At 38.9% G+C, this 13483-nt stretch overlaps 1 protein-coding gene across 2 annotated transcripts in view; it reads right to left on the bottom strand.

The window, feature by feature from the left end:
* EGF (epidermal growth factor) overlaps window positions 1-13483 on the bottom strand; it is a 57176-nt gene that overhangs the window by 30079 nt on the left and 13614 nt on the right. For both annotated transcript variants that reach the window (XM_040065693.2, XM_040065695.2), the window contains exons 4-10: window positions 13034-13215; window positions 11477-11707; window positions 9676-9878; window positions 5356-5481; window positions 4231-4353; window positions 1888-2010; window positions 612-737 (exon numbers count right to left, since the gene is read on the bottom strand). In XM_040065693.2, the coding sequence (XP_039921627.1) occupies window positions 612-737; window positions 1888-2010; window positions 4231-4353; window positions 5356-5481; window positions 9676-9878; window positions 11477-11707; window positions 13034-13215 (1114 nt within the window). The remainder of the gene's footprint in view (window positions 1-611; window positions 738-1887; window positions 2011-4230; window positions 4354-5355; window positions 5482-9675; window positions 9879-11476; window positions 11708-13033; window positions 13216-13483) is intronic.

Here is a 13483-nt window from a genome sequence, read left to right as displayed (position 1 = left end):
CCAAAAAAAAACCAAAAAAAAAGTATAGCTTTCCCCTTACTCTGGGCACAAACCAAAAACTTCTTTTTCCTCCTCTCTCTTTGGCAATTGCTTATACCTTGCTGATGAATGGAATCTGCCCTATTCTCAGAAGGAACAGAAGGGTCTGGAATCCAAAACTGCACATCAAACACCTCGGCTTCATGGGGCCAGTGGGGGAGAAATATCCAAATAAATGAAAAGTCCTTTAACAGACAATTCCCTACCCCTTTCTCCAAATACAGAGATTTCAGCCCCACTTCTGTAACACTGGGCAGAAACTATGCCCATATTTATGTGAAGGCGCAAAACCCTGTGTACTGCAGGACAGACCTCCACAGTATGGGAGCCCGGAGTGAAATGTTGAAGATGGATCACAGATTGAACTTTCTGTGAAGGAGACAGAACCATATCCTGGTTCTGGTTTATTTCCAAAATAGGTTAACTTTCCTAACAACTGATACATCCCAAGTTTCACAGATCGAACTAAAATCAGTGCAAAAACGGATCCCAGTTGTGTCATACACCTTAAAGAACTCAAAAATGGCTTTGTTTTTATCGGCAGGAATATGCAGGCATACCAAGACACCAACCTATAGCAGTGCAGTGCTTTCTGTCTTGCTGAAGCTTATATCCAGGGAAACAAGCACACTCCCAGGAGAATGGGCTTAAAGAAGAGCATATCTGACTGCAGCCACCATTATCTGGAGATGTACAACCTTAAACAGAGCATTTGTAAAATTTTACTGTGCCGTTCTAAAAAAAAATAAAATACAACAAAATCAGAGGTATAAGAGAATGTTTCACTCTGCTCAGGATTTCTACAGTGCAAATCATCTCAGTGACTGGTAGATTTACCAAAAGGCCTCCTGCTGATAGCAGAAGCCTAGTGAAGAAGTGAAAACACATTAGTAGGAACTTGTTCCACAGTTTCCCTGAAAAACTTGTAATGCAAGATATTGTGCTGTAACACAAAGTGGGAGGGTGGGATACGTAAAGAGAGAGGGTTTTTCATGTGTTTCAGAGAGCTCTTCTCCCATGGAAATCTCATCCCATCTATAACAGAGTAATAAATTTTATCAGACTTTGCACTCCATGCAAAGAAAGAGCAAATGAATGCAATTGTCTCCCCAGAAGTTAATTAGGCTAGGATGACAGATCGATACTTTCTAATAAAACAAACCAAGATTTCATATAAAAAGAAACCATTCTTTTGTTATTTTTCTCTGTTATATTCTCAGTACCAACATGAGTTAGCAAAACAGAAATATTGACTGAATCTATGTATAGAGTCCACAATATGAAAGGGATTAAAAGGGAAAGAAGATTTTTCACAGCATAAGGCTGTCAGTAATAGAGCTATCTTGACCCCTAAGACTGAAAAGATGAGTTGAGAAGCTACAATACCCTGAATTTGGAAAATTGCTGAAATGGGGAATGACAGATTGGGTGTAGCAGCTTCAGGTGTTTTGACTACAAAAACTTCCATTTGTTGGTAAGTTAGAGTGACTCTGAACCTGGGCTGTATGATGCCAATAAAATTATCCTCAGGTTTCACCCAACTCTTAATTTTATTCATATATGTCCTCTCAAGTATAAATTTTAGATGTCTCCCACAACAAAAATCTCCGACATGCCTTGATCTGTGCTGACAAAAAAAGAACTTGGCCAGCAAATATTGAATGTTGCTGCTACTAAAAAATGAAGATGAACACTACTCATGTCACCACTCAAAGCACCTTACATATCTTGTACAATCATTTATAGCTGTTCAAAATGAGTGTAAAATGCCTTCATTCACTTCAGGCTCTTAGTGCCAAGAATAAACAGAGCCTGGCAGTCACTTCAGCTAGAAAAGATGTTACTTACCTGTGCATGTTTTGCCATCCACTTTGAGTACAGAACCTTCCGGACAAAAGCAAACAGGACCTTTAGATGTTTGAAGGCAGCCGTGACTACATCCAGTGTCATTACTTGTACAGGTAATTAGCTCTACAGTAATTTAAGGAGGAAAAAAAAAATCCTAAATTATGATAAAAGTTTTTACAAAACCCTCCGTAAGAGATGTTAAAACCTTGAAGAGCAAAAGAAGAAGAAGAAAAAATAAAAAATGAAAATAAATACATAAATAAATAAAAGTGTAATGTTGAAAGTACAACACTTCTGCAGTGTTTCTGTAGTTTGTTATGTTGTGTTTCTTCTTCTTTTCCAAATTTTTTTCCACACCTTCTCCTAATTACAGCTCAGGAGAAAGCCAAAATTGCTGAGCCCTGAAGCCATTATACCTAATCAGCCTCAAATTTTCCAAAACTTTCTGAAGATATGTTGTCAAAATATAAGTAATTTTGAAAACTTTCTTTCTTACATTTCATCAGAAATAGATCAGGTTTTAAAAACTACAAGAAATCTATACTGAGAGAATAAGTATAAAAGACAAAGAAAATGAGGAAGAACAACTTTCCTACTATTCCAAGTATAAAAGAGCTAAGATCAATCAAAATAGGAGATGAACCTTCCAGAAATGAAACTATGTTCCTTAGTGTCACTTTCAGAAGTCATAAGGGCAAAATCATGTGAGGACTAGGCAATAACTTTCCTTTACTTGTTATTAGAAATATTGCAGTGCCAACAGGTTTTTTTCTTGAGTATTTCTCTAATGCAATATCACAAGATGTGTTCCTTCCACCTTCTGCATTGCAGTGCTCCATCTCTTTGTCCCAATTCTAGTGCCATATGACTGGAACTAATGCAATATTCCACAGCTGCTTCTACGAATCATCTGCACACATTGGCTTAAGTGGTGCATGGTTCTTGCAGATATTGCTTCTCCAGGGCAACTGCATTCTGGACTGGACTGTGCTAGCCAGTTAAACACAGAGAATAGGGTCCAGAAAATTCAAGTTTCTTTCTGTCCAGAGCTTGTGGATTTAGATGAAGATCTTCATACAGGACTTGGAGGACAAAGCCTCAAAATCTCTGGCCAGCATTTGGAGTTCTCATCTTGTGTGTGTCTCTCTCTCAAGTTGCATAGTTGGTGAGCATCTGCCTTGTGCAGCGGCAGTTGAGGAGTCACACTGTCTATTCTGCATCCCTAGCTTGTGCTGGAAAAACGTTATTTTCTGTCTAATTTGAGCCACATAAAATGCAGGCATACAGTTCAAGCTGGTCATCCAAAGTAGGACTGAGTTGCACAGAGTTTGATTATTGTTTTGGATGCAAAATTATATCCCACCTCCCAAAAACCTCTGGCTGCAGCTTTCCCACAGTTCTTCTACTGCAGCTGGCAGCCTTCTGCAGCTGTCACGCACACCCTGGACCCCCATGTTTGGGTCACTGAATCCCGCTCCTGGTTCCCTCCAATAAAGAGGAAGAAGTGGAATATCCTGAGTTGGAAGGGACCCACAGAGATCATCGAGTCCAACTCCTGGCTCTGCCCAGGACTTTTGGAGTCTAAAATAGACTAACTGCTAGAGTCTGTTAGATTCTATGGCTATATTTACTCTCCAACAGTGATATTTAATATACCCTAGATCCTTACCCTGCCATGATCTGCAATGAACTCATCGGTGTGCCCACTGGCACTCCTGCTCAGGCCTTATACCAATGTATTATTTCCATAGAAACAAAGTAGAAGGACCTTTGTCTACGCATAAGCTTCACTTCAAAAGTGACTGACAATATCCCAAGACCTCAAAACTTGAAAGCTTTTCACATTTTATATTCTAGGCTTACTTCAGAAAGGCTTAATTCATTTGTAGACTGAGCATGTGCGTTTAATTCCACTAATGTCATAAATATTAGCAAAGCTCTCAGCCCTGATCTGAAAAGAAAATACAGAATTCTGTGACCTGCTCTTTCAGAGACTGTACAAATCCTTACAGAGTGAGCCAAATTCAGAGACCACACTTAAAAATACATAACTGCTTATCCATCTGGAATGTGTCACCAGGCCTAATGTGAGAAGAGGTCTCTCTGGAGACATGACTTGTTTTTTTTCCTCCTCTGAAGAAGTGTATTCAATTTCTCACGTGTAACTTACGCTTCCTTGAACACGACACCCGAAATCAGTTCACTCAGTTTAAGCTGATCCCGCTTACATAATGTGGGATTGGAAGCAAGCAGCACAGTACACAAAACTTTCAGCAGTTCCAGTGTTAAGTGAGGGCTCTCCCCATAGGATGCTCCAAAGGTTTGTCTATTGCAGGTCCTTACCATGACATGTTTTCCTATCAGGCAGCAGAACAAAGCCTCTTGGGCAGGTGCAGTAATAGGAACCAGGGATGTTCACACAGCCTAAAGTGCAGCCGTGGTTCCAGAAGCCACATTCATTAATGTCTGTAAAAACAAAGGACTTGCTGCATCAAAATAATGTCATCAGAAAATGCAAGGGAATAGATTAATGAAACAAAGTAACAGTCTGAAAGGTACATCTTTTTTTTTTGCATTCATTTCACAAAAATGTGTTTTTCCTAATGAACTATAAGAAAACAAGTTTGCAGACCTCATTCAAATCAGTGTAAAACCCTTCTAGCAAAACATACTCATGCTCCGTGTGCCCAGCATAGGTACGTAGAGGACTTTCAAAAAGATGCCTTTCCATACAGATTCCAATGCCATTTAAACACTGTTCACATCCAAAAAACGTACATTAGACACATTCTTAAAACAAAAATTCTTTTTAAAATTTTGGGTTCGACATGACTTAAGAAAAAACCTCAAAACACAAGTGTATTAAAAGTTGAAATTCAGAAATCAAACCTGAGAATTTCCTCAGAACTGGAATGCTGATGCTCAGTCAAGTTTGTAAATCCTTTAAGCTATGAATTCTGATGCCATTATGTCTTATAAAAGCTGGCCATGTAGTGAAAGAGAAGCTTTAAAAGTATTATATTATCTATTATTAATAGCAGTTTTAGATTTTCAATTTAAAAAACCTGATTAAAATATTTAGATTCATGTTAAGAATTTCTGTCTTTTTTGGAACAGTACTTCAGACAAACATCTTGCTGCTGGATTATTCAGAGTTTCACCTTTGGTGATATATCCAGTTTCATCCTTATTTAAAAATTAAATTAGCACACATAAGCAATTCTACTTATCTGAAGCTCCTTTACCTACTCAGACTAAGACCAAAATTTCTCACAAGAACAGCACTGGTGACACCTTCATAGGTCTCTTAAACTATTTCAGAACTTGGAAAGACACAAAACTGAAATGGCACACTGAAATTTTTAAAAGCCCATAGTAATTTTTCAAACTCAGTGTAATAAGTGAAAAAAAATGAAGATTTTTTTTTTTATGTGATAGAATACAGCTGATAAGAAATTAATGTATTACCTTCACAAAACTGTTTATTCCGACTTAAAATAAAGCCACTAGGACATTTACACCGGTGAGTCCTTGAGTCTGGCCTGCAGGTTCTTCTTCTGCACTTTTCTCTGTTCAAATCACAGATTCCTTTTTCTGAGAGAGCAATTACAGCGTAAGTAGGATGGAGTTCTTATCATATTAACATTCCAGTAGAAAAATTATATGAGATGTCTTTTCTTCTCAGTATCTTCTTGCTCAGCCGAGCTGAGGAATTTCTTATTGATACAAAATAGCTTCATTTTTTTTCCCATTGTCAAAATCAGGCAAAAAAACCCCAATCACTTTAAAAATGAAAGTACTTGGAATACCAGGAGTAGGTGTGTGCAAATGATCATTTTGAGTTCTATGTCAGCACAAGCAGATCTAGAGAGAGCCTGAACTAGGGGATGGTTTGGTTTGGGTCCATACTGATGGTGACTATGAAAGGGAAAATTCAAGTTTCCTATACCCCCAGACCTGCACAGTATTATATATTACTCTGTAAAACATTCAGAAATAAGAACCACAGAGAAGGAGCAGCATGCAAAAAAGAGAGAGGAGAGAGATTTTTAAGACACAGCATACAAAGACTGTTGTTGCTGTCATTATTTTTGTTGGAGATTATATTGGAGTATTATTACTCATAAAATTTAACAAAAAAGATAACTGGAGAGATTATAATGGCCGTATGTTCCATTAGGGCAAAAGGTATTAGCACACTCTAAAGAATCTTTGTATTGGGGTGGACCTATGAGAAATATAAGCATTATAAATGCTGAGCTCAGATTTCAAACCCAGAAACCTTCTCCAAAGGAAGAAGGAACAACGTCCCCAACAGGTCCCCAGGAACCTTCCTATTTCTCCTGCTTCACAGGAAAAACTACTGCAGTATCCTTGTTCATGGGAAGGATATGCAGAGACTCATGTCTGTGTTCAACTATCTTTCAGGGCTGGTGCTTTCACAGATATGCAGCACTCATGATTTTGTTTTTGTCTCCAAAATGGTTATTTTTGTTTGAACTGATGTTGCTGAATGTGGATGTGCAACCACACAAAAATGCTGTCTTTGCCCTGGGCCGTGTGTGTAAGACACTATGGGCTCGTACAGGAAAAGAAATTCATATGTGACCAATTTTCTTGTGCTGTTTCCAATTCACAGTCTGAATTCTAAGACATAGAAAACTGTGTAATATTTAAGCTCCAAGTTTATTCTTCTGCTAGCCACAACAGACAAAATGTTGACCCCTTGATGGAATGAGAGGTCACATCTATAAAAGTAATAATACATCATTTCCCAGACAGACACTGCAGCTTGGCGACAGGCTCAGACACCTTGCACGTATTTGGTGAACCAGTTAAGTCTTCTCTAGCAAAGGTCTTATCATTACATGCAAAATTATGAATGGATGATTGGGCATATATTATCTATGTTATTGAGCATGTTATCTTTTAAGAGACTTAAATTTGTGTGGTTTTAGGGGAGTCTCTTATTTTGTAGAATTAATTTTGAATGGGATACAATCTTTTTCTACTGCAACTGAATCAGGAACATACAGTAGTGGAGAGCCTAATCTTCAGATAAAGAACTCATTAGAATGACTGAAGTGCAAGTGCACGCAACCACAAAACAAAATCCACAAACAAGACCGCATCATATGCTTATCATTGTTTCTGATTCTTCTCTCCATGGTGCACCATGATTGATCTAAGTGGTCTAAAAAGACCTAAGACACCTGGGAGTTACAGCATAAATAACAGAAGCTATAGTTTTGCCATCTGGACAATCTCAAGAAGAAAATAATTTTTAACTGAATAAGTATTAAAACTCTATGTGGCCATATCAATACATAAAAACTCAATTACATTTCAAAGTTTAAAGAGAATGCTGATTAAATTATGAATCATAAAGTTTATAGCACAATATTTTCTGGAAGAACACCATTACAAACCCCACTTACTACGTTATTTGTGTTTTGTGGGGTTTTTCCTCTCCCATCACCTGTCTTACACTGAAATACATATACTCAGATATTAGCCTGATGCTAGTATCTTACTCTGGAAAGAAACACCACAAAATTTCTCAAAAAAAAAGAAAATTAAAAATTCCAAGTGTACTGAATATCATTAATCTCTTAGGAAAGATTCAAAGAATTCCAGAGGCCGTATCTGAGATTTTAAGGTATTTCAGATATTTTATGAGCCATTATTAAAAGTGCCACACCAAAGTTGTTCTGTGGGGTTACAACAAATCCATTACTGAATTAATGCTCTTCTCGCTACTTATTGGCCCTGACCAATCCAAGAAAGTAATTTGAAAGAGAAAGGTTAGAGGGGAGGGGAGGAATTTAAGTAACAAAATAAATAATTCAAGTTCCAGTAAAAAAAATCAAATCATATGAGTTGCACACCTCTCAAAAATTCCCTTTTCATCTGAAGGAACTCACTAGTTATCTGCTTTAAAGAAGGCTTGAAAATTCACAGCTGACACTACATTGCAATGTACATTTTCTTAGCTTGTACAGAGCATCCAATTAGTCTAGGTATGCTTTTATCTCCAGGTTTCTCTGTTGTAAGATCAGCTATAAATCTCATTTGAACTCCAAGCTCATTAGTCCTCCTTTCATCCCCGTTCTTGCATTGGATAAGCCAAGCAATGCACATACAAAGTCCAAAAAGTTCATCTGGATTCAGCCTGTTAAGCTTCTTTCTACTCCATCACTTCCCAGACATTTTTACAAGAAGTTATCTGGATTTAAAAAAAAAAACAAAACAAAAACCTGCTGCTGACAACCCTTATTATTGTACAAAAATTTACTAAACATATTGGAAATTTACATAGATTTGAAAACATTGGTAGGTTGTATGTTAATAAAAGCAGGAAAGGCCCTTTTCCATGGAAAGAGAAATGCCAGAAAGCAGAGTGCTCTGGTGGAAGAAGTGGAGTAAATCTTCTGAGAGAAGAATAATGGCTAAGTGCCCACAATCACTGAAATTAAGCTGCACATTCTTGCCCTAGTTCCTCTATGTGAGAGCACCAAAAGTGTCAGTAGAGAAAAGTGTGCTTCCATTTGCAAGGACGGCCATTTTCCCCAAGGTAAGGACAGATGAAGTATTGTCTCTGAACAGAGACTCCCTGTGCTTACAAAGGTAAGCTTGATTTGCAGGAACACTTCTGCATCTCAACATGTCTTGGCACTGCAAACAAAGCATTTGAAGGGGAAAGTTCCTTTGAAGGTTTTGATTTTCCCACTCAGACCAGCCTTCAGATGTCACAGACTGCATGGTATTGCATAAGGCTGTTGGTTGGCATGAGGAAAAACAAAGCCTATTTTATAGTAGCTATTTAGGAGTAGTTCAAAGATATATTTATAGTTTCATTTTTGCTCATATGAACTAAAACAAACACTACATTCTCCCCATGTCTTTATACCTCTGGGAATCCATGGCTGTCTTCCCTTGGGAGTTGTGCAGCCATTGCTTGACATACAAATGCCTTCACGCTCTTTGCTCGGCTGTTCTTATCCAAGAAAAACTGGTGACAAAAGCTATTCCATTAAAGCAAGAATGCTCTGCTCCCCAGAGACCAGAGGACAAGACCTTACTTTCCTGGATATCCCCCACTTCCTACTGCCTCAGCAGGAATCCCCAAGGAAGGTGAACTATCGGATCCAATGAAGGTCAATTACCTTGATTTTTGGATCTACAGTGAAAGGCAGTGAGATGACCAGCTCACACTGTGGGCTGCAACTGGCATCAAAGAGACAGGAGTCTCTTATCCTATAGCTATTGTAGCAGCTTCAAGACTGTCTATGACCTGTTGACTTTTAATTGAATAATTTCACAGCAAAGCTGAGACATCTGTTCATAGGACATACCGTGTGCTTAAAATCCTTCGCTGCCATAATGATCAGAGTTGTTTAGATGAGCCTTAGATTAAAACTTCTGGGATGAAGCAGACATTTGGTGAGGACAATGGAGATGGAGGGTTAAAAATCTGTACTCTGTGCATTTAACAGGAAAGCATAAAAGGTTCTTTATGTAAAGTGAGCCAAAAGAATGAGAAAGCCACATTTATCTGCATGTGCATATAAATTAATGAAACAAGCAATTTGTGCTCAGCATGTGTCTATCCTGACATTCAGCTGGAGCTGCACGCACCAAGTGGAACTGTGGACCACTGAATTGAAAAAACAACTTTTTCCTTTATTTCACTGAGGCCTGGAATTTTGCCAAAGAAAAATCTTACTGCAGAGAATCAGAGTGTATGACATTATTATTCTCACACATAACAGCATTACATTTACTTACCCAAATCCTGAGAATCAATCCTTGCACCTGGCTGCTTAAATGGATGAACTATTTTTATCTCCACTGGTGGGAAAAATGATGGCTTCAGGCTAATTGTGACTACAGTGTTTCCAGTATATTTGTTGGCTCTCCATATCATGCCAGACTTCAAGTCTGAGTAGTACAGGTGCTCAGCAAAGAGTGACATACCAAGCAACTGATGTCTACAAGAGAGGAGAGCAAAGTGGCACATTACCTGATCCCTATATATTTACTTACTCAAGCATTTTCTAAGTGCCTAGTTCAGTCGGGTTCACTGAAAATTACCTTTCTTTGCATTGTGTATATGTGTGTTTATATGTATATATATTCTGTGTATATATATACACACACACACACATCTTCTATATATGAGAATTAGAAGAGGTGCAGAGACATTCTCAAAATAATTCAGCATCATAAGCCAGTGAATTTGCAAGAAAAATGGATAACTTGAATTTCTCACAGGTTATCCAGGTTTATCCAGGTTTAATGGACTTTTGGTCAGGACTGGCTTAACTGGGAGAGAAAGCCTAGGTGTGACCCTGCTTCCAGTGAACCCAGCAGCCAAAATGGAAACCTGCTTTGTTGAAGGTGTAGGTCAGATAAGTTCCACTGTTTCCCAGTATCCAGTGCCTGCTCTGACAATTCTGATTGTCTGAGGAAATTGGGTAGACACGGAGTGGTAGGAGTGGGGCACTCCTAAAATCCGTCTTTTGCTGCTTCTCCTATCTCAGGAATGTGGTTTCCTTCACTGGTCAGTTACAGCAGCTAGCATCAATCACAAACGCACCAAGTATTAAATATGAGAGAAAGTAAAAAAATACTGAAAGAGGTATTTTTTGTCTTCTACTTTCCAGGAAGATATAATCCAGGTGGAAAACTGAGAATCCAGATCATCCAGGCCAGAGGATTAATGCCCTGATGAACAAACAACTCAAGGGAGAAAGGGAAAAAAAGTAAGGAAAAATCCAAGCTGACTTCTGACTATGTAGGGAGAAGCCAACTTTGTGTTCATCGTATGCAAATGGTAGACCACATATTTACATCAGCAGGGCAACAAAACTGTATATTTTTCTCACTTTGCTGTTGGAAATCCCTTTCCCACACTCAGCCACTCAACCATACTGAAAGACACTGTGGTGACAGCCTTTTCCTGATCCCCTCACTGACTCCATGGCCACCGCTGGGCACCCATACACCTGCAAGCATGAAGACCAAAAGCACATGGGCCTGAGAGCCCCCTCAGCTGTGCTTAGCACAGGCACTGGGGTGGGACAATTCACTCGCACAGCACAGTTTTCACCAGGTCTGCTGACGCTTCTTGGAGAGCCTGAGCACAGGGCCAAGCCTGCCCAGCCAGCAGCTGAGGAGGACAACAGGCTTAGATGAGGATGGAGTTCAGTCTCCTGAGCACAGCTCAGACACCTGAGCTCACCCACTGCGACCTTGGATAAATCATTTAATCTCTCCTTTCAGCTCCTCTATCTGCAGAAAAAAAGGCCACTAATAAACAGTCAGAGAGGATTTCTAAGGATTAATTAGTTATCATTTGCTAAAAGCTTGGAAGATGGAGAGTGCTGAGTGGCAGTAATATCCTTGTATCAGTGATATTTTTCCATTTTCCTCCCGTTAATGTTACATTTACAGTTACAGGCCATTTGCACTACACTTTATACTCCTCATGTTGTGAACTGACCCAATTAAAGGAAGAATGAAGAAGAGAGCTTAACTGCATCCCTGAAATTAGTGTTTAATTTCTGACAAACTGAGGAAAACTCACCGAACAGAATTTCTGAGGAAATGAACAGCTCCACCCTCATAGTCACAGGATCCAACATGAGAAATCTCTTTTCCGAGGTCGTGCTGGATCCAGTAGAGCCTTTTGTCAATCAAATCTAGTGAGATGGCCTTTATTTTTTCTGTGGTTTTTAAAATATTTATCATGTCATTTCCACTGAGGGACACTCTGTATATGCTGGAAACTGTACCATCTGAAGACAAAAATAACAGCCTGCAGGCAAGACAGGCAAGTTTAAAAAACAGAACAAAACAAAAAAACCCACAACAAGCACGCCCTACATTTTCAAAATCGCATCACAGCTATACGGTGTGATTTTAGTTATTTCGTTGCTCCCGTATGCAAAACTTCTCAGTATGGTACTAAAACTACTAGTACTCCTGGAAATACTAGAAACTAGTATTGCTAGAGGTAGTAGCAGCTTCCCTCAAGTAGGTGAAGCAGGAATCAGCCTAGCTTAAGCACAAAACACTATTGTCTGTCTCTCTGCTTTGTTCAGCTGTGCAGTCAGTAAGGAAACAGGAATAACTTCTTGAATCCACGGAGAGCTCTTGCAAATTTGAGGAAAAGCAGGTCTCATGTCCAGGCCCTAAATCCTGCTGAGATGGCAAGATTCCAAAGAGTATTAGCAATGCTACTATGATCAGAAGATGGGTTTATGTACAAATGTGTTAGAAAAGGACACATGAGCCTTAATATTAAAATAGTTGCACACACCGCTGAGTAGCTTTAATGCAAACCAAAAGTGCCAACAAAGACATGCTCTTGCTAAACAAAATAGAAACATTTCAATTTCTGTTCTGCTCAAGCTTTTTTTTTTTTTTTTTTTTTTTTTCTTTCTTTCTTTCTTTCTTTTTTTTTCAACTTCAGTGCAAGAGGTTTTTGTGTAAGGGAAAACTAGCATGGAGAGACCAGTGTGATGGTTCATACTGGTAACCCTTGAGGAGCCAGGCCTCTCATGTTCTCAGTGTAAATTACTTGAAGCTGAAAGGTTATGAAGGCCAAACTACTAGTGATCTTAAGCAGTAGCAGTGGATGCAGAACCAACATTCAGAGAGACTGATAAAGAAACAAGGGAAACAGCAGCAAACTGTCAGTTTAGACTTTTTTTTCAGAAAACATGCCAATTTATGTTTTAAGTGTGCTGGGTCTGGAGCACAAGTGACTCCCAGCATTTGCAGTCATCATTCCCTTTGCTTCTCCAATACTGCTTTCCTACCCAGAAACTTTGCTGAAAGAGGGTAGATTGAGATTGGATATTAGGAAGAAATTCTTTGCTGTGAGGGTGGTGAGGCACTGGAATAGGTTACCCAAAGAAGTTGTAGATGCCCCACCCCTGGAATTGTTCGAGGCAGGTCAGATGGGACTTTGTGCAACCTGGTCTAGTGGAAGGTGCCCCTGTCCATGGTGAATGGATTGGAACTAAATGACCTTTATGGTCTCTTCTAACCCATTTCTATGATTCCTTGAAACCACAATCATAGTACTTTACATATTTGGAATCCATTTCAATGAAATTACTAACCCCTTTAAAATTACCTTTGTTCAGCATCAACGGTAATCTTTGTAGGACGACCAACAGCTCTGAGAAGAACTCGGCGTTTCTTCCCATTCATGTCTGTTGCTTCTATGGTTCCTTTCTGTCTGTTGGCCCAGAGAATGTCTTGGTTTATCCAATCAATAGCAAATCCTGAAACGCCTTTGTCTATGTAACATAGTCTCTGTAAACAAGGAAAAAAAAGAGTTGATAAGAGGAGTCCTAATGACTACTCTAAACTTGGCTTTAGGAAATAGAATACCCAGCTGAAACTTCCAGTTCATTCCTTTGCCTGCTTCATTATTTATTTTTCAGACTTGTAGCTCTTTCTTTGTCTCAATTTATCTTTCTTTTTCTTTCATCACTTTCATTTGGTCTTTGTACTTACACATATCCACTCTGAACTGAGTGACTCCCTACAAAAGGAGAAACTGTTCTGCAAAAGAAATCCA

Source organism: Hirundo rustica, chromosome 5 (genome assembly GCF_015227805.2).
Source record: "Hirundo rustica isolate bHirRus1 chromosome 5, bHirRus1.pri.v3, whole genome shotgun sequence".
Taxonomy (NCBI): domain Eukaryota; kingdom Metazoa; phylum Chordata; class Aves; order Passeriformes; family Hirundinidae; genus Hirundo; species Hirundo rustica.
Note: the sequence above shows the minus strand (reverse complement) of the source record. Positions and strands in the feature narration are given on the sequence as shown.